The following is a 25,725-nucleotide window of genomic DNA, read 5'->3' on the forward strand; positions in this document are numbered from 1 at the left end:
AATGTTGCATCACAACATTTATTTATTTCAGTACTTATTTAATTTTCATATTGATTTTCTTTGCTCCATCTGTTGTTCAAAAGTAAGTTGCTTGATTTTCAGACATCACAAGTTTTTCTTGACCATGATTTCTAATATTTTTCCACTGTAATTAGAAAAGAAAAACACTTGACATTTTTTCAATTTAGAAAAAAATGTCAAAACTAATTTTGTAATCCTTTATGATCTATCATGGAGACCATTCTATTGCATATAAACAATGCATGTATGCAACTGTTGTGTGGATTTGCTAGGTACATGTGTTTTAATTTATTTGGTATTGAAAAAAACATTAACTTTAGTGTGTTTGTTAATTTAAAGTAATTAATGTGCTCAAATGGTGTAGTTCAATTCCCCACAATTACTGTCTTAGAAGATAACTATTTCTCAAAATACCTAGTAATATGTTCTTTATATTGAAATTTTCCCATTTGAGTGCAAGTTTTATTATACGTAGTGTTGACTGTTTATCATATTCATGAACCCTAAATTTTTCTATACATTATATTGTTTGTTAGGCATTTCATGGAGATTCTATGACATGATAATGTTGAGTCAAATGAATGTTATGTGGCATATTGTTTCCTATACATAAAGAATAGTAGGAAAAATGTTTCGTCCTTCTGTGCCTGGTCCTTTGAGTAATAATTCCATCTAGAAGTTCCAGTTACGTCAACATACTCTAAGTGACTTAGATAGAAGCTTTTGCATCAGAACTCAAGCAAATTTTACAAGAGAAACTTTCTTACTACTCATGTCACTTAAGAAGTAACATGGATTTTAGAAGTTCAGATTTAGGAATAAGACAGAGGATATACTAATGGGCCATAACTTACATGGTATTCAGACTCTAGCTGAGTACACTACATATACCCCTTAGTGATTCTGGAGTTATTGCTAAGAATATAGAGCTTTGATGTTTTGTTAAAAGCAATATATTTTTTCACATTTCCTATATTAAGAGTAATTATTCACTAGACATTGCCTAGAGTGAATAATAGAAATACTGGCTGATTTTATGTACGTAAAAATACTCTGGCCTGGAAGTGAGGCATCCATTAATCACTCGAAACTTGATATAGTTGAATGAATTTAAACAATACTTAAAAATATGAGAGAACTATCTCTCCTGACCTCAACTCTGCTTAGTATTATGAACTCTGCATCCTCAATTTTTCATATTTATTATCAAATATTGATTATAAAATTCCTAAGGATTAAACATAACATACCGCCTCCAGTTTACTCTCCTTTTCATGTTGTACTCATATTCTTTACTCTTTAAATTTCAAAAATGACATGAATTACACCCCTAATATTTTGAATTTAACTAAATATTTGCAAAGAATTCTAAAAATCAATGCAAATGAACATTTCAAAATAAAAGTGCTAATTTTAAACAACTTGTAGAATTATAAGTTTATGTAATAAATCATTCCCTATGCCTCTTGCCTCATTTAATTTAAAAATTTATTGTAAATAAGTTTATAGATTTATTTATTTGATTGAAAAGTAAGATTATTCTCTAACGTTTATTCAACTGATATTCCTCCTCATCCCTTCATGGTAAGTTTGTCTGTGTCCAGTTGATGAAAAAAGACAAAAAATAAGAGTTGATGTACAAATGATAAACTCTGTTATGACAAACTTATCAGAAAAAAATGAGGAGGTTTCTGATACTCCACAAAACTTGAGAAATCAATATGTTTGCTGCATGTTACAATAGGAGGGCTAGGTGTAAGTTCAGATGGACAGTGAAGGGACAGTAGTAACAAGTGTGTAAGCAAACGCAGTCAGTGGAGTTAGAAAATACTTAAAAGAGAGGGAGGTTACAAAATGGTTTTGAGAGGCAGTTGTGGTTATCATTTTTCTAAAGGATACATGATAAGGAGAAATTCAAATGTTAATGTCCTTTGTGACGCCCTCAGCCAATTGTATAAAATATTACTTTTTGGATAGTAATTGTCCTCTTGTCCTAGGAATGTAGTACCTGTATAAAGGATTCATAGAAAAAAGAGATCATGCTGATAAGAAAGATATCGTGAATGAATGCATGTCAGTTGTTTTTCTTTTTCCATGGTTTCTCTGGCTCTTCTCATTTAGAATGCCAATAAAGAAGCAACACCGAACATTACAAATAGTGTCCCATCCTAGACAAATAGGTAATCACTTGCCTTGAGGCACAACAGTTATAAAAAGTTGTTATTGTTGTTGTTATGGCAACTTCTGCTTTTGAAAGTTACAAGGACATTTAGGAATTGGGGTCTAGTAAGAACCTCTCAATTTAATTTGGTATACCCTGGAAGTGACTTGTGCCAACTGATTCTCTTTTTTTCTTGGACCCTGAATTTGGATGTGCCTCTTGTGTATTTGCGTTCACTCCTGTTATTGGGTGCCCTCTTTATTCCAAGGAAACCAGTGGAGCAACCTGATCTCACCTTTAAACCTTCAGAGTGGCCTTTGATATTTATAACTGCATAAAAAGTAACTGTTTTCTCTTCATGAATTTATTTTCAATGATTTGTTTTATCTTAGTAGTAGGAATTATGTTGGAGAAATGCAAAATTGAATGATATTGTGTCATTAGGGAAATATTCTATATGCTTTTGCTAAATATGCAAAGTGCAAGCCTTTCTTAAGGGTTATGAAGCTAGAATAATAAATTAAACTAAAAATAGTATTCCTCACATTGGACATAAGAATCAGCAATATATTTTCTTATTACCCCTGTAATGAAGAGGTTTATTGGATTTATTTGTTTCCTCATGATGACAGAATACTGATGCAATTTTACTTGCATTTGAGACTAATTCTTGTTTATCTGGGCTTCCCATAATGGTGGATAAATGGGTAGTAAAAAATAGTTTAGGTTGTGTTATCTTAAAGGAATGCTCCTCACCATAGACCAGTTGGTTGTTGTAACATGGTAAGACTATGGAGGAATATTAACCACATGAAATGACATTAGCCAGTATGCCACTGAACTAACAATTGTATCTGAGAAAAATTAAGCATTAGGTTCTTTGATAATAAGGTTTTGAACAATTCACATAGGCAAATACTCTGCAGGTAGTCATTAGCAATAGATTAGGAAAAATTAATGGTAGAAGAAACCAGTTTTAAATTTACTTAGTTGGTTCAGCTAAAAATACAGATTTGACAGGGGAAAAGCTATTCATATATTTATCTTCTGTTTTCTATACTGACTAAATTTATGTTATGTTATGTTCTTTCTCTCTTTGTTAAGCTATTTTAGACAGGATACATTAATTTTCTAATACTTATTCTTAGCTAAATTGACAGTTGGAGTTAAATTAAACCAGAAAGGAAATAAACTATTTGTCATGTACTATGCCATTAAAATCTGTGTATCATCTCATTTGTATAAAGGATCTTCTTATTTTTGGAAAGAAACAGTGCTATTAACTATTGTTCAATGTTCTAAGATTGAAAATAGCTTGTTAAGTAGAAAAATTGTTGCAATATAATAGATACAAAAATTTGGGTACACAGCACCCATTCTAGCTTCTTTCTCTGACACAATAGCTATAAATTTGCTTTTCCCTTTTTTGAACACAGAATGTGAATATAATCTACTGCAAATACAATGCCCTTCAGAAAAACTGCTTTTGCAGCTGAATTTTGTGGGGAAGGGGCAGATCTCAAGCATCTTTTTAGCATATGACTACTACAGGAGTCAGTATATGAGTCAGTAGCTTCCTAATGCTCAATATAGCTTTCTTGCCAATCAAAAATGAAACAGCAGCATTTTTGGCAGCTCAGTTCTGGAGGGTATGTTGGTAATAGTTCCTGAAATATCAGGCCAGCGACAGCTGTTTCTTCAGCTCTTCTTGAATTTCTGCAAGTGTTTAATGATCTCCAGTAAGTTCATCTGCTAACAAAAAGTAAATGAATTCTATTCTCTGTAACTGAACTCTGAGTCATATATTAACTGAGTGCTTAATACTAATTGCAATAATCTCAACACAGAATAAAAGAGCATAGAATTGATGATGTTTTTAATTACAATAATTTTTAAATGCTGTACTATAACCTTATATTGAACTTTAAAAATCGCTGACGTTTTCTTTTCTGCGACTAACAAAAAACCTACCATGAATAAAGTAATGACATTCATGGGATAAGAGTGAGTAATTTTTGAATGCTGCATCTGTGCCAAGCAGGAAACCAGACACATCAGTAGTATGAGATAGAAATAATTATCTTTGTTATATAGATAAGACATTTGAAGGCCAAAGAGCTTAAATTATGTGCAAAAGCCATAAAACAGGAAAGTTAGATATATTAGACCAAAGGTCTATTTAACTTTTAAGTCCATGGTATTCTTTTTCCAATCCATACATGCAATCATTTAAAATTATAGAGTATAAATCATGAAAGAATAAAACTAATCTGGCATCCAATTCTTAAATATTTTTCTCCAATTTAAAATTTACTTGCAAAACAAAAAAATAAATAAAAATTTATATATTGAAAAACAAAGTTATTTCAATAATATCTCATTCTTAATGAATTTTATACAATGGATTTTGAGCATATTCACTCTGTACCCTAACTCCCTTCACTGTCACAATTCTCTTGAGTACAGGTATGCAACTGACCTTCTGTGATCAGAAAACTCCTTTTCCATTACCTCTGACTCATAGACTTTCCACACCCTTTCAATGAACAGTCCTAGGAAGTAGGAGGGGGCTGCAATACGAAAGCCCCTTCTATGGGCCTGATCACCCACATCGTCTATTTCTCTGTGCCTGATGGCGAGTTGATGGTATCTTTGTTAATTACTATCTACTGGAAGGAGAAACTTCTCTGACAGTGGATGGGCTATTTTCTAATCCATGGGACTAACATTAAGAGTTATTGTCATGTGATGTCTATTTAGTAGAATGATAATATTGTGTTGTCCCCTGGAGTCTATGAGCTAACTATCAAGACACAAACTCTTAGTCCCTTTAACAACAGTTCCAAGTGTGGGTTCCATCTCCCAAATCTGGCCCTAGATTTAATCAGAAAGTGCTTGATTACTCCCATGACATTCCTATACCTTTGGATCAGCAGGAGTAGATTTCGTTGCTTTAGGTGTTATGTGGACTTTTAGAGTAGAAGAAGTAACCATCAATCTTACCTAGCTGTAAAACCTGAAAACTCACCAATGACTGACAGGAAAGAGCAAAAATCTTTGATTTTTCTTTCTAGTACATTTTCACGGATTGGAAGGACAAAAACTGTTTCAGAAAGTTACCAGAAATTTACATTTAAAACAAGTTCAATTGAATTATATAAAACACTATAGGTATGATTTACATATTTAAATTTTCAGAGACATATTATCTTAGGTCCCTTCATATTGAGAAAACTTAGTGAAAGACCTTTTGCTTCAAGGTTGTTTTTTTTTTTTTTTTTGGTCAGGAAGTATTGCGTTTTAACTGTTTATTGCCATAGTGTAGAATTCAGACGCCTTATGTACAGCCACAGGGTTTCTACTTCCTTAAGTGTCTTATTGTTGTTTCAGTCTGTCATCTGCTTTTGCAATTCTGTAACTTCTTTTAGTTTTTAGAAAATAGTTTGATACAAATTTATAAATGGGTTCTGGTGAGATGACTCAGGAGTTTAGAGTGTTTATGCTCATAGAGAGGAACAAGTTTGGTTTCCTTTAACCAAAATAAGAGGTTCACAGAGAGCTGAATGCCCAACTCCAGAAGATCCAAGATCTCTACTGATCTCCTCAGTCAGCTGTCACTCGTATGGATACAAATGTATGTGCTCACACATGCACACACACACATGCACACAATGCACATACCAAGACACATATGCAAATTAAAATATACATAATATAAGCAGCATAATTTATCCATGAACTTAATAGAGTTCAAGAAGCTACTACCTAAATGCCAACTACTATGCTTTAAACTGTGTTTAAATTCTATGATAATCTGAATTTTATAGGCAGTTTTTGTGAGTTCCTATTGTGTATATATGTGTGTGTGTGTGTGTGTGTGTGTGTGTTTGTGTATGTGTAGAAATTTTCAAAGGTATATCCAGAAAACTTTTAGGAACACAGTTTCAAATTATTTTTTAAATTTCATAGCAAATAAGTAAAATAAATGAACATAACTTGTTGCCAGCCTTTTATAGTTGTATATTATTTACATTTTAATAAATAAAATTTGCCTAAAGAACAGAGAGTAAAGTCACCATATTAGTCATCCATACAGACCAGGGAGTAGTCGCACACACCTTTAATCTTAGGACTGAGAAAGAAGCAGATGAATCTCTGTGAGGTCAAGGTCACCCTGGGCTATACAAGATTGAATTTGTCTAAAAGATTCCAAGTGCTGGGATCATAGGCCACTAATTCTGGAAAAAGATTTTATCTACATACCTGTACATGATTTCTGGTTTAGTCTGTATCAGTTTTCTTCAGTGAAGCTTGAGCATGACTAACAGTGACATTTGAAGTCTCCATAAGGATGATGGGGCTCCACAATCACAATTCCTCCAAGACCATTAAGCTGAAAAATAATTCCTATAGATCATCTTTGGACTACAAATTGCTCAGACCAGTTTCAAGGTGGTTAGCTGATACAATCCAGCCTTACAGACTACTCTAGCCATTGAGTTATGGATATTTGTCATTGTTTAGGGGAATTCGTTAAATGTTGTTATTGGTGGTGGTCAGGGAAAAAGCTAAACAAAGGAAATTAGATACAAGTTTCTTGTTTTACAAAGAAGAAAGGGGAAATAGACACATAGGATTGAAGGGTAGATGATGTGGCAGTATGCATGAGTGCCTTCAAAAGTTCCGCTGGAGCTTCCTACAGTCCTAGAACTGTAAACACTTTCAGCAAAGTAACTGGATACAAAATTTAAAAGAATATAAATCCGTAGCCTTCTTGTATACAAACGGCAAATAGACTGAGGAAAAGTTCAGGGAAGCAACACCTTTCATAATTGCTACACTTGATATCTGATATCTTGAAAGCAACGCAAACCAAGCAAATGAAAGTCTTATATGATAAAGACTTCAAGTCATTGACAAAAGAAATTGAAGAGATCAGAAGATACAAAGATCTATCTCCAATGCTCATGGATGAGTAGGATTAACGTAATAAAATGCCCATCATACCAAAATAGTCCATAGATTCAATGAAATCTCCATAAAAATTACAACATAATTCCTCACAGAACTTGAAAGGTCGCTTTTCAGCTTCGTATGAGAAAACAAACAAACAAACACATGAAAAAGCCCAAGTTATCTAAAACAATCCTGAACACTAGAAGAGCTTCTGCAGGCCTCACTATTTCCTAGTTCAAGTTGTACTAACACCTTAAAGTAGTAAGAGCAGCATAGCAATGACAAAAAACAAGCACACTGATCAATGGGATCAAATTAAAGACCCACATATAATTGCTCACACATTTAGATACCTTATTTTTTACAACAAAAGGAGCTGTTCCAACTGGATATTCACATTGAGAAGAAAAAAATAGCTACATACTTATCACCATGCACAAAACTCAACTCAAAATGATAAAAAAAAAAACAACATAAAATTGGATACACGGGAATCGGCAGCAGCCTCTGAGCAGATCGGACTCCCTTTGTTCGTGCTCCTCGCTCGGCTCCTTCCGGCAACCATGTCTGACAAACCCGATATGGCTGAGATCGAGAAATTCGATAAGTCGAAATTGAAGAAGACAGAAACGCAAGAGAAAAATCCTCTGCCTTCAAAAGAAACGATTGAACAGGAGAAGCAAGCTGGCGAATCGTGATGAGACGAGCGCTGCCAATCTGCACTGTACATTCCACAAGCATTGCCTTCTTATTTTACTTCTTTTAGCTGTTTAACTTTGTAAGATGCAAAGAGGTTGGATCAAGTTTAAATGACTGTGCTGCCCCTTTCACATCAGATTCAGAACTACTGACCAGGAAGGCCTCCCCTGCCTCTCCCACCCATCTGGCTGGCTGGCTGGCAGGGAGGGAAAAGAACTTGCATGTTGACGAAGGAAAAAGTTGGGTGGGAGGCGGTGAAATATAGAGTAAAATTCAAGATGGTCCAAGGTGTCCTACAGGATGTAAACTGCAGTTTAATCAGAGTGCCATTTTTTTTGTTCAAATGATTTTAATTATTGGAATGCACAATTTTTTTAATATGCAAATAAAAAGTTTTAAAACCTGAAAAAAAAAATTGGATACACGGAACAGAAAGTAGGGAAAAGTATTGACTTATTGGCACAGAGAGGGCTTTCTGAGTAGAACACCATAAGCATAGGCACAAATATCAACAATTAATAAATGGGACCTGAAAATAAAAGTGAAATTGAAATCTTCTACAATTCACCATTCAAGTTAAGTGGCAGCCTATAAAATGGGAAAATACTTTTGCCAGGTCCACATACTGGAGAAGACTAATACTCAAAATATATGAAGAACTCAAGAAACATGGTGGCAAAAAGACTCTATATAAGCCAGTTAAAGATTATGTACAGGTCTAAACAAATAATTCTCAATTGCAGTAAACTTAACTAAATGTTCAGGATCCTCAACCATCAGGGAAATGTAAACCAGAACTACAGTGATATTTCATCTTAAACCAATCAGAATGATTAAGATCAATAATACAAGTGACAGCTTATGTTGTCACCAAATGAAGCTTCCAGTACCTGATCTAGGTTACATTCAACAACATGACTGGCTACGGGGGTGTCATAGAAATTCCTAAAAACTTTGCAAGTGACTGCAAAGATAACAGGTTGCTCTCTGCACATCGACAGCCATACAATTCACTGAACATAGGGAGTTCGAGCTGGTTCCTACACAGATCATTCACCAAAACATCTTCTAGTATCATGGTTACAGGTAAGTATTCTGCTGGCAACCAAAAAAAAAAAATGTATACCAACACAGTCACAAAACCTTTGATCTATAATATTTGATCTATTGTACTATATTATAATATAATCTATAATAATACAATCTACAAAATATGCTAGCACAATAGTGGCACAAAACTTATTGGGATATCTATTCAATATCTGATTTGACATAGGGCCCACTGCATGAGATAGAACCATTACTTCTATTACCTGATACTGCTTGGGTGACCAAGAACCAGAGACCAGATACCTCAGAGACCTAGAGAAAAACCAATGAATTCTAGTGATGTACTGCTATGCTCACAGATCAGTGCTTTCTTCTGACATTATAAGAGAAGCTTCCTCCTGCAGCAAATGAGAACAAATACAGAAATACAGAGACACAGAGCCAGACATTATGGATAGAGAAGGGTGGAGGAGGGAGGAAAACAGAGGGGAGAGAGATAAAAGAGAGAATACAAATCTATTTCTCCCCTCAGACCTTGGGGTATCCCACAAAACAGAGGTGGAGGCAGAAAGACCATAAGAGTCAGAGGGGATGGAGGACACCAGGAGAACAAAGCTCTCTAAATTAACTGAGAAAATCTTATATGAACTCATAGAGACTGAAACAGAAAGCACAGGACTGACCTGGATCTGAATCGTTTTCTTTGTCTTTATGTTTAGTTTCTTTAATGGGACTTCTGAGTGAATGGACAAGTGGGTCCCCCATTCTTTTGCCTTTTCTTGGGGCTCTTTTCCTTCTTTTGATTTCCTTTGTCTGATTTCGATGTGATGGTTTTTGTTTAACCTGGTCATTGTAAATGTCATAAATTACTTAGTATTTTACAATTTAACAACGAGTATTATTTGAAAGAGAATCTTATTGTTTTCTATCTGTGCTGTGGTACTTGACTGAATAAAAAGAAGACATAATATTTTCATATATCCAGAAGGTCCTGAGTTGATAGCCTACACTTCCTACAGTTTCTGTGAGTAAGACTTCCGTCAGGAAGATTCATGTACTAATTTTAATGTTAGCTTTTGCTATTTGATTGATAGAATGAAAAGTGCAGAATCTGCCTGATGTCTTATAGGAAATGAAGACAGAATACAAGCACATCTGTCTTTGCCACATATGAAAATGTCATTTTATGAGCTTCCTATCTCTGAAGCACAACCCCCACATAAGCAAATATTCTTAGCAATCAAAAATTCTGCCATTAACTGATTAAAATGAAGAAGTTTAAAACACTGAGCAAAGGCCTTCACAAGAAGTGAGAAGAATTTGACTACTGGAATTGGTAGGAAATCTGTATAAACAGCTAGGAAGTTCCAAAGTACATTTTGACCTAATATCTTCTGAATTTATTCCACTTTAAGTTCCATTTAAAATCTCACTCAAAATCTCACATTGTCCTTTCAACACTCATTCATATGTTTAACAGTTATTGTCTATTGTGTTATGTATGTATAGTTCTGGCATAAAACAGTTTAAGCCAAATATTGGCATAATGCAAAGAAATTCACATCTTTTTACATATATAGGCATACCCATGTTTGTACGTTTATATTTGGTTCAAGGATAACAGTATAGATTGTATATATAGATAAGGGGGATGTTATGTTTAGAATTTGAGAACCAGTGTCAATTAGGAGATGTATATTCTCAATATTAAACTAAGTTAAGACAAAGGTTACTGTATAATGTAGAATAAGCATGAAATTTCTGACAAAGAAATTATTGACACATGTCTATACCAGAAGGAGCATAAAAGGATATTGTTGAGATACACAATAAGTTCAGAAATAGAATAAGCATTAAAAACACGTTTGTCCCTGCCTGGATGAAAGAAAGCAGCCAGCAAGTGTTTGAGAAGACAAAAATAAAACAATGTGGGTTGCCCCTCACCATTCAGTAGCCAATATATTTTCTTCACTTCTTCTGGAATGCATTTTAGTACCTCAGTGAGTCCTGATTTTTGCCTTATGGGATCCTTTGGCCAGTAGACTCAGAAGGAAATTCCCCAGTGTAGACCTTAGTAGGATTAAATTATTTATCCTCTAATCTCAGGAATATTTTACTTCTTATTATGAAGCAAAAGCTCTGTCTCCCTAGTTGAACTTCCATTGCCCAAAAAACCCCACAAACTACAGGAATAGTATGCCCCTCCCATTCTGAATATATAACAAAATTAATATTTGTTAAGAATTCTGTAAGCTGCAATCATACCACAATGACATGTGCTCAACTATGTTCATAGCAGCATTGTTTGTCATAGCCAGAAACTGAAAACAACCTAAATGCCCCACAACCAAAGAATGGATAAGGAAATTGTGGTATATTTATACAATGGAGTATTACACAGTGGGAACAAATGAGATCTAGAAATTTGTGGGCAAATGGATGAATCTAGTAAACATCATATTGAGTGAGGTAATCCAGACTCAGAAAGACAAATATCACATGCATTCACTCATAATTTGCTATTAGACATAAAAAAAAGAAAAAAAATGTTACAATTCACAATCCCAGAGGACCTAGGCAGCAAAGAGGACCCTAAGAGAGACATCCATGGATCTAAACAACAATAATAGCCAAAGAAAAGTAAAGAAAACCATGGATTTCAGAGGAATTATTAGGTGTGATAGGCAAAGGAAGTATAGAAAAGAAAAAGAGGAAAATGGTGTAACTAAATTTAGCAAATTCAAAAAAGATACAAAATAAAGACACTTAATAAAACATTTGCCAGTGATAATTTGAAAGATATATAATGAATATATAATGAGCCTGTAGTATTGGGCAAGGAAACATTGAACAGTGGTTTTAAAGCGTGAGGTGAATGCTATTAGGTGTATTGAGTAATTAGCTATAGGAGATGATATGATTCCAGAAAGATCTCAATTTGAAATAAAAAATAAGATGAGGTGTTGTGGAGAAAGTAAAGCAGTTATGAGTAATGAAGTCATTTCCCAGAATTCATATGCAACATCTCACAAAATGCTTATAACTACAGCTCTACAGAATTTGTAATACTCTTCTGGCTCCCACATACATGTTTTATGCAAAAGCACACACATGCATACACATAAATAGTAAGTAAAAGATAATCCGAAGCTTAAAAATGAAGAAATATAGATGTCAGCAATTATGCTGTGAAAATCAAGGTCAACAGTCTCCAAATACAGCTAAGTAACATACAGGAACTTACATAGGGATAGCATGCAAGGAAACTTAGGCTTGGTTATTACTCTAACAAAAAGAAGAGAGGATCAAAAACATAACTCTAAACAGTTAACACACAGCTATAAAAAAGGAATAACTCTGGAAAATTATGATAATCATAGCCCTTTATTTTGATTTCAAATATAATAAAATATCCTCTAATGAATTGTTTGAGCTGCAGCAAAGGACTGTCATAAAACTGAAATCAAAGGCTTTTTAAATTTCATGTGTGAAATCACAGTGACACCTATTTATAGAAAAAGAGTTATGACTAAAAGTACATACAACTTAGAAATAAAAAGGAACAATACCAGCCAAAAACTATAAACAAAAAGATCACTAGGATCAAATACAGAGGAAATATAGTATTTTGATAGAAGCTCTATCAGAAAAATCACTGAGTTGAAAACTAAACAACATACTTAAATGTAAGAAAAGTTCACAGCCATGACCTCTATGGGCAAGAAACAGATTAGCCTTTGGTTAACTACCCAAACAAGTGAAAGACTGTTAAAAAAAAAAAACCCAAAACAAAATAAAACATTATGACATTTAAGAAAAAAATCAAGTAAATCAAAAGATAGAGAGATTATCAATGCTCATGGATAATTAGAATTAATAGAGTAATTATAATTTCCAATACAATTCTTCTCAGAACTAAAATGGGCAACCTTCAGCTTCATATGACAATAAACAAATAAATGATTGAGATACCTAAAAGATTCTAGAGTAATTCAATAACTGCCAGAGGTATTGCTTTGACAGACGTCAAATTGTACTGCAGAGCTATAGTGATAAAAAATAGTGTGGTATTTGCACCAAAACAGACACACTGATCAATGAAATCAAATTGAAGATGCAGAGGTAAGTCTGTACACCTATGGATACAGACTATAGAATAGGTTTTTTTGTTGTTTTTTTGTTTGTTTGTTTGTTTTTACCAACTACACATCGGATAGAAGAGTAATATCTAAAATACATAAATAGCTTAAAAGCAAGACATTAGGAAAACAAATAATCAAATTAACATGGTATATAGATATAAACAGAGAATGCTCAAAGGAGTAAACTCAAATGTCTGAGAAGCACTTAAAGAAAGGCTCAAAATCCTTACTTCTCAGGAAAATGCGAAAGAAAACTACTTTAATATTTAATGTCACACTAGTCAGAATTTCCAGTATCAATAAAACAAATGATATTTTTTTGATGAATGAGGATGAGTAGTAAGGGGAAGAACATTCACTCCTTCCTGGTGGGAGTGCAATCCTCTACAGACACTACTAAAATCAGTTTGCAATCTTTAGGAAGATGGGAAATGATCTATCACAAAATCCATCTATTCCACTCTTAGCCATGTGTCCCCAAATGCTTCATCCTTTTCGTTACACTTGCACAACTATACACATTGCTGCTCTATTCATAATAATCAGAAACTGGGAACAGACTTAGATGTTTGTCAATGGATGACTGCATGACTATCAATGTGGAACATTAACACTATGGAACACTACTCAGATGTTATAAAAAGGAAATTATGATATTCTCTGGTAAATGGATGGAATTAGATAAAATCATCTTGCGTGAAATTTTCCAGACTCCGAAAGGCAATAATGGTGTGTATTCTCTTATATGAGGATGATAGCTGTTAAGTGTTCGATAAGCAGGCTACAGTGCCTATATCCGGGAAGGTGAGGTATAGAGTGAGGTACTGGGGTGAGGGATGGGTTTCACTAGAAAGAGGAAATAGAATAGAAAGTTATGGATAGACAGGGTGTATGGCTGGAATGGAAGGATGGAGGACTTAAACTTGGAGAAGCCAAGTAGGTGCCTACCAGAGCATTCACCCCTACAGACTCGTGTTCTTGTACTGAATGATACTTTTCCTATTACTCAAGAAAAGTAAACACCAAGACAGCTACAAACTCTCTGATCTATGGTGATGACCTGCCTGCCTGACGTGCAAGTGCAACAGCGATGCAAAGCTTGGTGGAAGCAATCAACTAACATCTGCATGGGCTTAAATCCATGAGAAGTATTCCATATAAGATATTCCCAATCCTTGCACTGGCTGTAGCCTCCCCCCTGAAGCCTGATAGAGCATTGGCGCTGCCCCCACAAAAAGCTCTCGTTAGAACGCAATTTGTAACAGGGACACTTTCAGGACATTCATGATTCCCGGAAGGGAGTAATTAAAAGAGTGATATGTGATGCTGTGAGTTGGAAGCCTGCAAAGGAGACACAGAATGTTAGAGACGTCTGGAAGAGAAGCTGTCCAACAAGGACAGTTGCACGTACTAAATTTGGACAGACAGTTCAAGAGGAGCTTTATGTTCTGCAAAAGGCAAAGCTGTAAGAGTAAGGCTACCAGCATCCATTGGAGTTTACACCAAGTTATTATGATACTGGTCATTTAGATATCAAATTTGATATTTGCCCTGTTGTTTTTGTTTTTGTTTTTGTTTTGCTTCATTCCAAATTTTCCTTCATGTTATTTTTTTCCTCCTTTTAGGAATGGTAAGTTTTACTCTGAACACCGACAGTTGGATACATATATATACACGAAAATTTCTCTCTCTCTCTCTCTCTCTCTCTCTCTCTCCTCTCTCTCTCTCTCTGTCTGCTGTCTCTCTCTGTCTCTCTCTCACTCTTTCCCTCACCCTCACTCTTTCTTCTCTTTCTTTCCAATAGCCATCACACAGATAAGACGTTATTTATTATTTATTTATTTATTTATTTATTTATTTTGATTTTTCGAGACAGGGTTTCTCCGTAGCTTTTGGTTCCTGTCCTGGAACTAGCTCTTGTAGACCAGGCTGGTCTCTAACTCACAGAGATCTGCCTGCCTCTGCCTCCCGAGTGCTGGGATTAAAGGCGTGCGCCACCACCACCCGGCTAAGACATTATTCTAAGTCTCATTAGAGGCATGGGATTCAGACTTGTGAGAAGTATTGAATCTGTTAAACATTGGAGACATTTAGATTGGGCTTAATGTGTTTTGCTTCATGCAGTAAACCTAAAATCTTGTGAATGAAGAATGGAAGATTATTTTTTGAATTTGAAATGGTTTTAAGTTAACTTGATTTTTTATTTTTTATACAAATAGTATAGTTTGTATCATTTCTACCCCTTCCTCTGTCCCTTAAGCTCCTTCTACTCACTCTCAATTTTATGACTGTGTCTTTACATATTATCACACACAGAGACACACACATGCGCACAGACACATACATTCTTCTGAGTCCATTCAATGATTATTGCATTATTGTTTAGGACTGACCACCTGGTATTGGACAACCTGTCAGTGTGCTCATCCATGGAGATGACCAGTTCTCCCTCTTTAAGCAGTCATAGATTGCCTGTAGTTCTTAACCTAGGACAGGAGTCTTATGAAGTTTCCTTCATCCACGTGACTATGTTGACAGGTGTTGTCACTGCACTGGTCTTGTAGGGGCACCCATATTGTTTAAATTTCCTAAGAGCAGGTTTCCTGTCTTTACATAATATACTATGTTAATGCAGCCAGCTGAGTCCACTAAATCTTAAATACTTCTAGCTTTCTTCTGGTATGTTCTCTGAACCTTGGGTGTAAGTGTTATGTTACAGATGATTCCGTTGGGGGTAGGCACTAAATAATCAATTATTCTATATATTTGGACCAGTTGAAGATTTCTGTTATGATCTCCTGCTGACAAATCAACTTATTGGATGACAGGTGAGAGTTTCACCGCTCTCTGGGGAAAAGGAAATTATTTAGAATGGATGTATTTAGACATTATATGGGCTCAGTAAACTGACGGTAGTGGGCATTCCTCTAGGGTCTGTGAACTCACTAGCTCTGGGTTGTTGTTTATGTTCACAGTATGATGCATGAATTGCATCCTATTGATTGAATATAGAAACTGATTAGAAATAAGTCTAATTAAATCATCTGAAGACACCATGACCACTATTATAAATTTGGGACTATCTTGAAGTGGTGGTAATTGTGTTTCCTAGGTGTCACAGCTAAGTAGGAGTATTGTTATTTTCCTTTTTTTCCCTACAGTTTAGAAAGCAATTTTGGATACTACAAGAGCTAGCGTTCATGGTAAAGTCTTCCAGATTAGTTGTAATTTCACTTCTCCAATTTCTATGTCTGAAATGTGAGGTATCTCCACTAATAATGTCTTAGTTTCAAATTCTCAGAGGCAACCAAGGATGATGGCAATAACACATATTATTTGGAAATTCCAAAGTTTTGAATACTTTTTCCTCATCTAGGGGTCCTATTTTGGGAAAGTTGTATAACCCTTAGAAAGTTGGGCCCTGTTTTAGAAAGTAGTCAATATAACCAGATATTTTATGATTATATCTATACCATACTTCCCATTTTCCTCTCCGATTTCTGGTTTCTCAAAGTACGTACAGCCTTCACAATCCCTTCCTACCACCATGATGAGTTACTCTAATTCCTTTCTGTGATAAACCAAAAACTATAAGGCAAAATAAATCTTTTCTCTTTTACGTTTCTACATAATGTGTTCACATAACACAGAAGTACTATAGGACTTGAATTTTGAAAATGCCACTATTGCAATAGAGCAAATGTAATTTAATAACAAAATGATTCGTTGTGGTTTATTAATTGCAAGTGTTTTTAGGAAAAAATCTATTTTTGTCCCCAGATTTTCTTATTTCAACTCTCATAATAAACTTATTAGCACATTTGTATTAATGAGAATTTCTTTTATTGCAACCCCTGAAGATGATTGACAATATTAAACACAGCAGTAAACTCCATTAATGTCTCTCTCATTCCTGATGCTTCATCTTTAATACATGATGTTCTCCCTGACATTCTAATTATCTTCTTAAAAGTTGAAGTTTTCTAAAGTTCTTCTTCTCACTAAAGTGGCATATTATGGGTTGAATGCAAAACATCTTCAATAGATGTATTTCTTTGTATGGTGCTACATTGGGAGGTTAAAGAATATTTGGAATGTGGCTACCATTTAACTGAAGTTGGTAATGATAACCAGGCCCTGAAAGTTCTGCCCATAGTTCAGCTCTGTTTTCTCAGAATGCGAGCACGCCACCACAAGGGATCTACGCACTTTGGACCAAGGGGCTCACTCACCACGCTTTCACATCATAGAACACAGAAAGCCTTCCTAAACCATGGCCCACTATGAATCATCCTGCCTTACATTGTTCTTTTCATCGGTTATTTGTGCACAGTGGCAAGAAAGGTAACTAATACGTGTCAGTTTCTAGATTTCACTAGTATTGAAGAGCCTTACAACCCAGAAATAATATTCACTTTTTTGCAAATAGCTTTTGACTTATCATGACCTTATTTTGCATGATTTTTCTATTTATCGATTTTTAAAACTTATGTTTTACACGATGCCAGATTTTAATCACACAATAAGTTTTTCTTCTTTTCTGCCCTTCTTTTTATTCCTTTAAAAGTTTAAATCATTTGTAGTTAATTTTGCACATTTGTACAGTTTTTTTCTAGTCTACATTGTGTCTTAATTCTCATCACATTTTATATTATGGTTATTGTGCATTATGATCAAGAAATACTGGTTTGTGAATTGCTTTTGCCTGTGTTGAAATTTTTATCCTTCAAAACACTACATAAGTTTACTGATTTTAAGTATGTCTTATTTATTTTCAAATCCCTTCTGAACCTATAGTATTGTCTTGGATATAAATGATCACTAAACATATTTATTTTTGCTAATGCATACAGGAATTTTTAAAAGCTCCAATGTGGGCCATTAAGTGGCTTTAACTCCACTTGAAATCTTTAGAGATCACTTTTTAATCATAACTCAAGACAAATAAACTAATGTTTGCAATGGTGAATCTGATGAACTGAAAAAAAATTAAATACTCTGTTCAGACAAAGCAGTAGAATATATTAAAAATAAACCACTCTGAGCTTTCTCAACAAGCTGTGTTTTGAGATTAAAGGTAAACACATTATCTGAACACATTTGCATTCTTGTAAGGACATAAAATTTGCTACACTAGACTAAAATTCATCACATAACCCCCTGATTGTTCTGCATCGCTTTTAGTAGCTCACTAGCCTTCACCTTTCTTCGTTGCTCAACCTTTCATCCACTTGTCTTACTGTGAATTATAGAGGTCTAGTTTTGGCAACACACGGCATTTACTTTAAAGGAAAATGGAGCACCAATGGTGCCTTATTTTCCAAACTCTAAAACATTAGCCATATCACTTGCTTATTTTGAGTCCTTTCCAAGCATGCACCTAATATATTGAAGCAACACACCTCTTGAGGGTCCAATTCATTGCCAAACTATGTCAGATTTTGAGGATGTGAAATGTAAAGTGGCCAGAATTTTAAAATAAATGATGGATTTGTAAACAAACCTATAAGTAGGAGAAGTAATTATGTTCTATAAACGTATGCAATACTGTCATTATGATCTTTAAGTGAGAATCATTTTTATCTACTTTTAAATAGCTTAAAAAGTTAAAACAAGATAAAATTAGTATCAGACGATGGATTCAGGTTGTGTGGGAATCAAATCAATGCTCGGTTTCTGAAGATTTACAATGTATATTATAAAATTTATTTATATTACATTTTAGGTTAACATATAAAGTAATGAATTCCATCAAGGAATCCTCATATATATGAGCTTTCAAAATTTATGGTCACCAATATTTTTGTAATATGTATTATACATTCTTCACATATAATTTCTTTTATAGTTTTGTCACACACACACACATGTGAGAAGAGAGACAGACAGACAGAGACACAGATGAACATACACATGTATTCAATTTTAAATAATGTTTCTTTATGTGAAAAAATACTTAGAATTTGTCTTTCTGAAACTAAATATGCTTATCAATGATTTGAAGTCACATTCATTTATCCGCAAATATTACTGATTTTTCTACATATATACAAATTGCGTATATGTAGCACTTTGTCTTTATCCATTCATTTGTTGAAGGAACTAACTTGTTCCGTTTCCTGGATGCTACGAATAGTTAAACAATAAACAGGGCTATGTAAAGAACTTTGTATTGGGACATAGAATCCTTTGGTTATATACCCAAGATTGGTATGCCTGGGTCATACAGCAGCTCTATGTTCAAAATGTTCAAACTGATTTTCCAGAGAGGCTGCCTGCAGCAATTTTCCTTTGTGGATTTCCCGTGTGACTTCAACTTCGACTATCACAGGGTCTGCATCAGAACTTGAATAAATGCTTCTATATCTTCATGTGCATCCTTAGGTACTCTGCTCAAGGGTTCCGATTATGTTAAAAATTATCTGGCCTCAGTGTCTTTCTGGAATATTGGTGCAGGGTTCTGTATTATAAACAGTATATTACATGTCCTGTATCTGCACATTCACAAATACCAGCACTTTGTGAATGATGACAAGTCTGCTGCTATGCTGAAATGTAGCCTGCCCCTTAGGCAGTAGCCATAGCAGCATCTGTGTGCTTTGCAGCTAAACCCGGAAAACATTTCCCTAGTTGTCCCTGCTTTTGCAGTGTGCCCTGGAGGCTTTCTTTGCTCAGGAAATCTTTTCATGTGAATTTAAGGGCTTGAGAGAAAAGGTGTTGGCGGGAAGTCACAATTCATATCTTCCTATTGAGTTCTCTTTAACAACACTCCCTTCTTTAGCAATTGCAGGTCCTTCATCTCCTCCCAATTTGTCTGCAGCCTTTTGTACAGGCTGTTTTTCTGACCAAACCGAACATTTTTTTAAAAAATCTCTTGTTATTTTTCACTGTCACTCTGAGAAAGTAAGCCGTAGCCAAAAAAAAAAAAAAAAAAAAAAAAAAAAGACAGCCCACATGTTATATATTAAAATTCTGTCTTTAAATAATTTAGCTCACCACTTTTAAAAAATTAGCACCACTTTTATTTGCAATCCGTGGGCAAAAGTGCAGCCAGATTTTTCCACTATATACCATGAGTGGCTATAGACTAATTTCTCCCTGAAATCTCATGTACAATATTCGTTGTCTGCATTTCTATTAATATTCTAATCTTCCACACTCCCATAACAACTGTTTGTTAAGTTATGTATGCAGCAGTGAACTGGGGTTTCCCATGCTTATATTTCCAAGTTCTTTGTGAATTTCCCTAACGTTTCTAAGGTTTACATACCACAGAATCGTGCTTTCTAAAGAATGTCCTACTACTGTCTGGAAGTGTGTGTTAGTTCCTTTTCTCAGTGGGATTCCTGCAAGAGTACAGCTTACGAAAAGAATTATTTATTTTGGTTTTAAAGGGTATAGTCTATCCTAGTGGGCAAAGAATGATGGCAATAAAGTAAGGTTGTTGGCTCACAAGCAGATGTAACAGGTACCAGACAGGGAAGACTGGCCAGTTTTGGTTGGTTTTCTACATTTCTTTTTTGTTAAGTTCAGGGGCCCAGGCCATGAGGTGGTGCTCACCACATTCAAAATGGATCTTCTCATTTCAGTTAAAACCTCTGAAAGTTCACTAACAAATATGTACAAAGTATGTCTCCTAGGTGAGTCTAAACACAGTCAAGTTTAATGAGGATGAATTTTAGACCTTAACGAAGATTCCACATCAAGATGTAGGGTATGAAGTTGATGGGATGGAAGATACAGAAGTATTTCAAAGGATCCAAATTTGATTCTCTCCACCTACATAGTGGTTCATAACCCTCTAATAACTCCAGTCTCAGAGTTCCCATGCCTTCTTCTGGCCTCCATGGGAACCTTAAAAGCATATGGTATATAGATATATATATAAAATATTATTGTTTTGCCTATATATATATATATATAGGCAAAACAATAATATTTATAGAATAATTTTAAAACTCTCACAAAGATAATTTATTATATCACGTGAAAAGGAGTACTGGACAGTCTTAGGTCTCAACAGCAGCTATATTCTTATAGAGGAAGGATGGTTGGTACTCATCCCTGGCCTCTTCAGAGTTTACAGCCTTGCTGTTACGACAGATATCACATTAGTACATCTGATCTATTTCATAGCTCCTTGATGCCGAATTTTTGCTGGAACACGTAACAGAATTGTCCACATTATAGTGTTGTCCCTCATGAGGAACTTTCAGACATTAAACACTATCGGCTACAATCACTAAAAGAGAGCTAATCTTATACTCTTTTCTTCTAAAGAGTCAGAAAACTGAAGGATCCATAATCACTGAAAAACTGATGGAGGCCTCTCACAGTGCATGTGCACCTTACTTATATCCTTGTCTTATTCCTGATTCACATGTGGAGGCAAAGACAACAAAAGTGAAATAGAATTTCTGGTGACTTACAGTTTTACTCACCTGGTAAACTTGGTAGCTTAGTAAGTATAATGTAAGACTAGCTGGATAAAAGAGATAATTTAGTTTATGACTACTTACAGAATAACACAAAAAATAATAAAAACAGATAAAAAGAGTCATATTACTAGTCTCTCTAGATGTACATTAACTTCTTCATTTGATCATTTTGATCATGTTTGAAAATTGATTTCTGGGCTATAAAGTAATGGCTCAGCCAAAATGCAGTGCATGCTGTTATTCATAAAAAGTGGAAAGTCAAGGCATGCACACAAACACATTCACACACATACATGCATGCACACACACACGAGAGAGAAAATGTAATAAAAGCATAATTATATAAAGTTATAAAAAACTTGGATAATGCCAAGTTAAAATATAAATAATTTTATACATACTTACATAATTTAAACAAATCACCTGTTATCAGTGATTATTTCTCTAAGTATTTAGCAAGTTGAAACAAATTTGCTTGTGAATAATAAGGTCTTATAACATGATTATTATTCACTAAATGATTTATAAAATCTTACATTTATAACAATTAAAAAACATAACTCACATACTAAGTTCTCATTTGTGTTACTGACACAGATTCTGCATTCTGCAGTACATAGTCTTCCCCAGCTATTTAATCCATGGAATACTGCTTCAGAAGCCCATGGAAAATTGTGAAATTTTTCCATGATAGATGTCTAAATGGTTCCCATGATGATTCATATGAGATTATGAAATGTCAAGGGTTATTCTATGTATTGGTTTATATAATTTAAATATTTGTAATATTCAGACAAATTTTGTCTTTAAAAATTCCAACAATATGCAGAGCTAGTTCCATGACAGTCAGGGCTAAACAAAGAAACCCTTTTTAGGTCTCAAAACACCTAAAAAGAAAAAAATATCCAATAATTCAAACATTTTCATATTAAAGCCTGAATACTTATTGCCACCATCACTTCCTTCACTGGAAAGCAATTACAAGACTGTTCAGGAATCCTATGACTGTATGGAAGTTGTTCATTTACTATAGACATTCTGGTATCTCTGTTTAATATTTAAATATGATCTTCTCCTAATTTAATTTGTTTCTAACTGTTAAACAAACACCACTAAAATTTAAATGCTAATTCTTCAATATTTACCAATAAAATTGGTAAATAAAATATTAGCTATATGATGTTACTTCAATATTTTCTAGTAAATAATATTTTAATTGGGAAACTTTTAAAAAAAATGTATGTGTATACTTGTGCCAATTTCACTCAACCTCTTTACCACTTCTATAAATGCAGTATTTTTATTTGACCTGAACAAATGATTTGGACAAGTGAGCACGTGTGTTGAAAGTCCGGGGTTAGAAATTAGTCACAATGGGCTCTAAAGGGTCAGTGTGCGATGACATAGAACACCGCGGTCGGCCACCTCGCTTTGAGCTGGGTCATTGGAAGCAATAAAGAACACAGAATTGCTTTTGTGCTTTTCTTCACCTAAGTGCAGTGAGCAGGCATAATTGGGGAATTCAAAATGATGCAGTTTAGTGAGCCCTGTGGTGAAAATCACTGTGCTTTCATTCAGGGTTGTTTGTTTTGTTTTGGTTGTTATTACTAATCGCCCCACCATCAACGCTTTCTTGCTTCAAAGGAACTTTTTTCAGTTGAACTACCAAGTTGTAAATCCTGCTGTGGCTAGTCCATTCTCCATAGGTGTTTACCTTTTCAAGTACTCAGATGACCAATTGTGCATTCGGTCCCATGCCTATGCTGGCAGTGGAAAACTTCTTTAATTTCCCAAGGAGTGAAGAATCACTTACGTCTTTATGTCAAGAATCATGTCGTTGGATATTCAGTGAAATGGCTTCTGGTCACTGCTTTCAGGGTTCACTATTCATGTTCGATCTCAAATAGTTTTGCCAACTTTCCACCTACTTTCTTCTTCTCCTAAAGAGATGACAGAAAACAAAATCCTTCTTCTGTTAGGTGGACCCTGGTTCTTCAAAGCCTGCCTCCTCAAAGCAAGACACTAGAAAAATTGGTCTCTACTTTCATCCTATAAGCTACCTAGTCTAAAGGATTCTGCCTGATAATTGAGTGAAAGGAGTGAGAAGCCTACAGTCTATGTAGAATCTGGAAGAATTGTTCTCCCCCACCCAGTATACTATTACAGTTGTCTGCTTTCAGACAGGCTGCCACCTGAGTGTGCATTGTACGGTGAACTAGAGGACAAAACAGACCTTTAGGATCTCAATTTTGGAAGCCTCTGGTGTAATGTGGATTAAATAAATCTGTTACATTTTTTTCTGGTTATCCCTGTATTTGTAGTAGTGTTGACTGTGACCCTTCCTTGGGAGGTGGAACAATGCATGTTTCCTCCCTATACCATCATTCAGGAAACGTACAGACTTCATTTTAATGACTATTTTTCTCCCTATCCCTACCAGTGCAAGTCACTTACAACTCAATTGAGGATGCAGAATGTATTCAGAAAATTCAGTGGTTCAGAGCTCACTGTCTCCAGTCATCCTGCTGGACTGAAAGAAAATCTTATGTGAAACAATGGATGTTAGACGAAAAGAAAAGAAAATGATATTTTTTTCAAGTAAATTGAATGAGCACTTTGAAACTTTACCCACGATAACTTAATCAGGGGTAGAATGAAGACCTGACCTTACAGCAATATAGATTAACTGATGAGAAATAGTTTCCAAATCTTACTAAATCTGCCCTGCAAGTCTTTTCTTAGTTCCTTCAAATGAGATCTGACATATGTTTTAAGTCATTTGTTTTATTTTATATGACAGCAAAATTAAAGCATTTTTGTAACAATATGAGGAAAACACGTGAGTCTAGGCCTGGATTAAGAAATAAGTATTTTAACACACATGAGAAAAGCACTTTAAAAGTAACATCCCAAATATGAAACATTCCAGACTGATGGCTTTTCCTATTTCAAAGACCACACATCCTGTGCCAACATAATTACTAGGTCAGAGAATATCTGTTTAAAATAGTATATAAATGTTCCTGAAGCATGCATCCATTTGACAATGTCTGCCTAGGTATTTAAATGAGGTTGCCTAATCTTAAATGACAAAGCATGTTTATTATTTGAATTTTTCTTATGCTATGCAAGGTACCAAAAATTGGGTAATTTCAAAAGTAAAGAAATATCTTTTATAGTGCAGGATCTGGGAAGAGGAAAATTAAGCTTTCAAAATGTAGTAATGAGCTTTGATTTTTACTATAACAAGGTAGAAAGAATCACAGGAGGAAAAGTGGAGTATATATGTGCTCAGGTCTCTCTTATGTTCCTATAAAGAAGCCCATCCATCATGTAACCTGAGCTACTTACAGTGTCCATACTCCAAACTGAATGAGCATGAATTTGGAGATTAGTATTCCAATGCAGCAGTTTTACAAGCACCCATTCAAACTACAGCAATGTCCAAAAAATAATTTTTGGCCAATTTTTCATCAGTTCCAGCATTATTCACTTGGAAATGCTTTAGTGGAATTTTAATTCTCAGTTTGAGAATAGTTCTTAAATCTATTTAAGGTAGGATATAGTAAATTTACTTTAAATGGTGCAAGAATTTTCGCATATGTCAACTTTGCAGGCCTTCCGGTTCTTACCCTGTGTCTACCTCCTCTACCTCCGAGGAATTTTTAAAGCTGAATTACTCTTTCACAACAGACTGAGAAACTAAGAACTGGATCAGCCGGACTCTATTTACTGGATGTGAGTTATAGCTCTGACTTTGATAGACAACATTTTGAGCTTCTCAGAATGTTTAAAGAGTCCCAACACATAAAATATTAGTATCAATCCAAAAAGGTTACACATGAATGCCACCACCTGTCCAAATAGACCTGGAGAAGAAGACGCCTTGTAAGAATGTGGTCTGTCCCAGAGTCTTTACAAGAGTATAAAACAAACAACAAAGAGTGAAACAAAGAAACAACCTGCCTTTGCTCTCTCTGGGCATTGCCTGCTCTCATCCTTTGAGGGCGCCCGACTTCTTGGCAATCATTGCCTTTTGTCGCCACTGTGCTATTCTGTTTCACCTGAATTCTAGTGACAGAGATCACCAGGTCTATCAGCCAAGAGGAAGCCAGAGGGACATCATGGAAATGTAAACTCTATCTTATGAAAAAGAAAATAGAAAAGTTGTAGTTTAAGACTACTCAATTAGTTGCTGCCTCCAGTCTTGAAACAAAGGAGCATTAAGATGTTACACAGGCAAATTTACCCTCCTGGG

The 25,725-nt window shown here is 34.8% G+C and overlaps 1 protein-coding gene across 1 annotated transcript; it reads left to right on the forward strand.

The window, feature by feature from the left end:
- Positions 1 to 7,637: 7,637 nt before the first annotated feature.
- On the forward strand, positions 7,638 to 8,245 carry LOC130889793 (thymosin beta-4). The gene has a single exon (XM_057793727.1). The coding sequence runs from the start codon at positions 7,702 to 7,704 to the stop codon at positions 7,834 to 7,836; it is 135 nt and encodes a 44-aa protein (XP_057649710.1). The 5' UTR covers positions 7,638 to 7,701; the 3' UTR covers positions 7,837 to 8,245.
- Positions 8,246 to 25,725: the final 17,480 nt, after the last annotated feature.

This window comes from Chionomys nivalis, chromosome 18 (assembly GCF_950005125.1).
Source record: "Chionomys nivalis chromosome 18, mChiNiv1.1, whole genome shotgun sequence".
Lineage (NCBI taxonomy): Eukaryota > Metazoa > Chordata > Mammalia > Rodentia > Cricetidae > Chionomys > Chionomys nivalis.

Excerpts from the sequence above, each read along its gene's own strand:
- LOC130889793 (XM_057793727.1), top strand. The coding sequence starts at position 7,702 with ATGTCTGACAAACCCGATATGGCTGAGATCGAGAAATTCGATAAGTCG.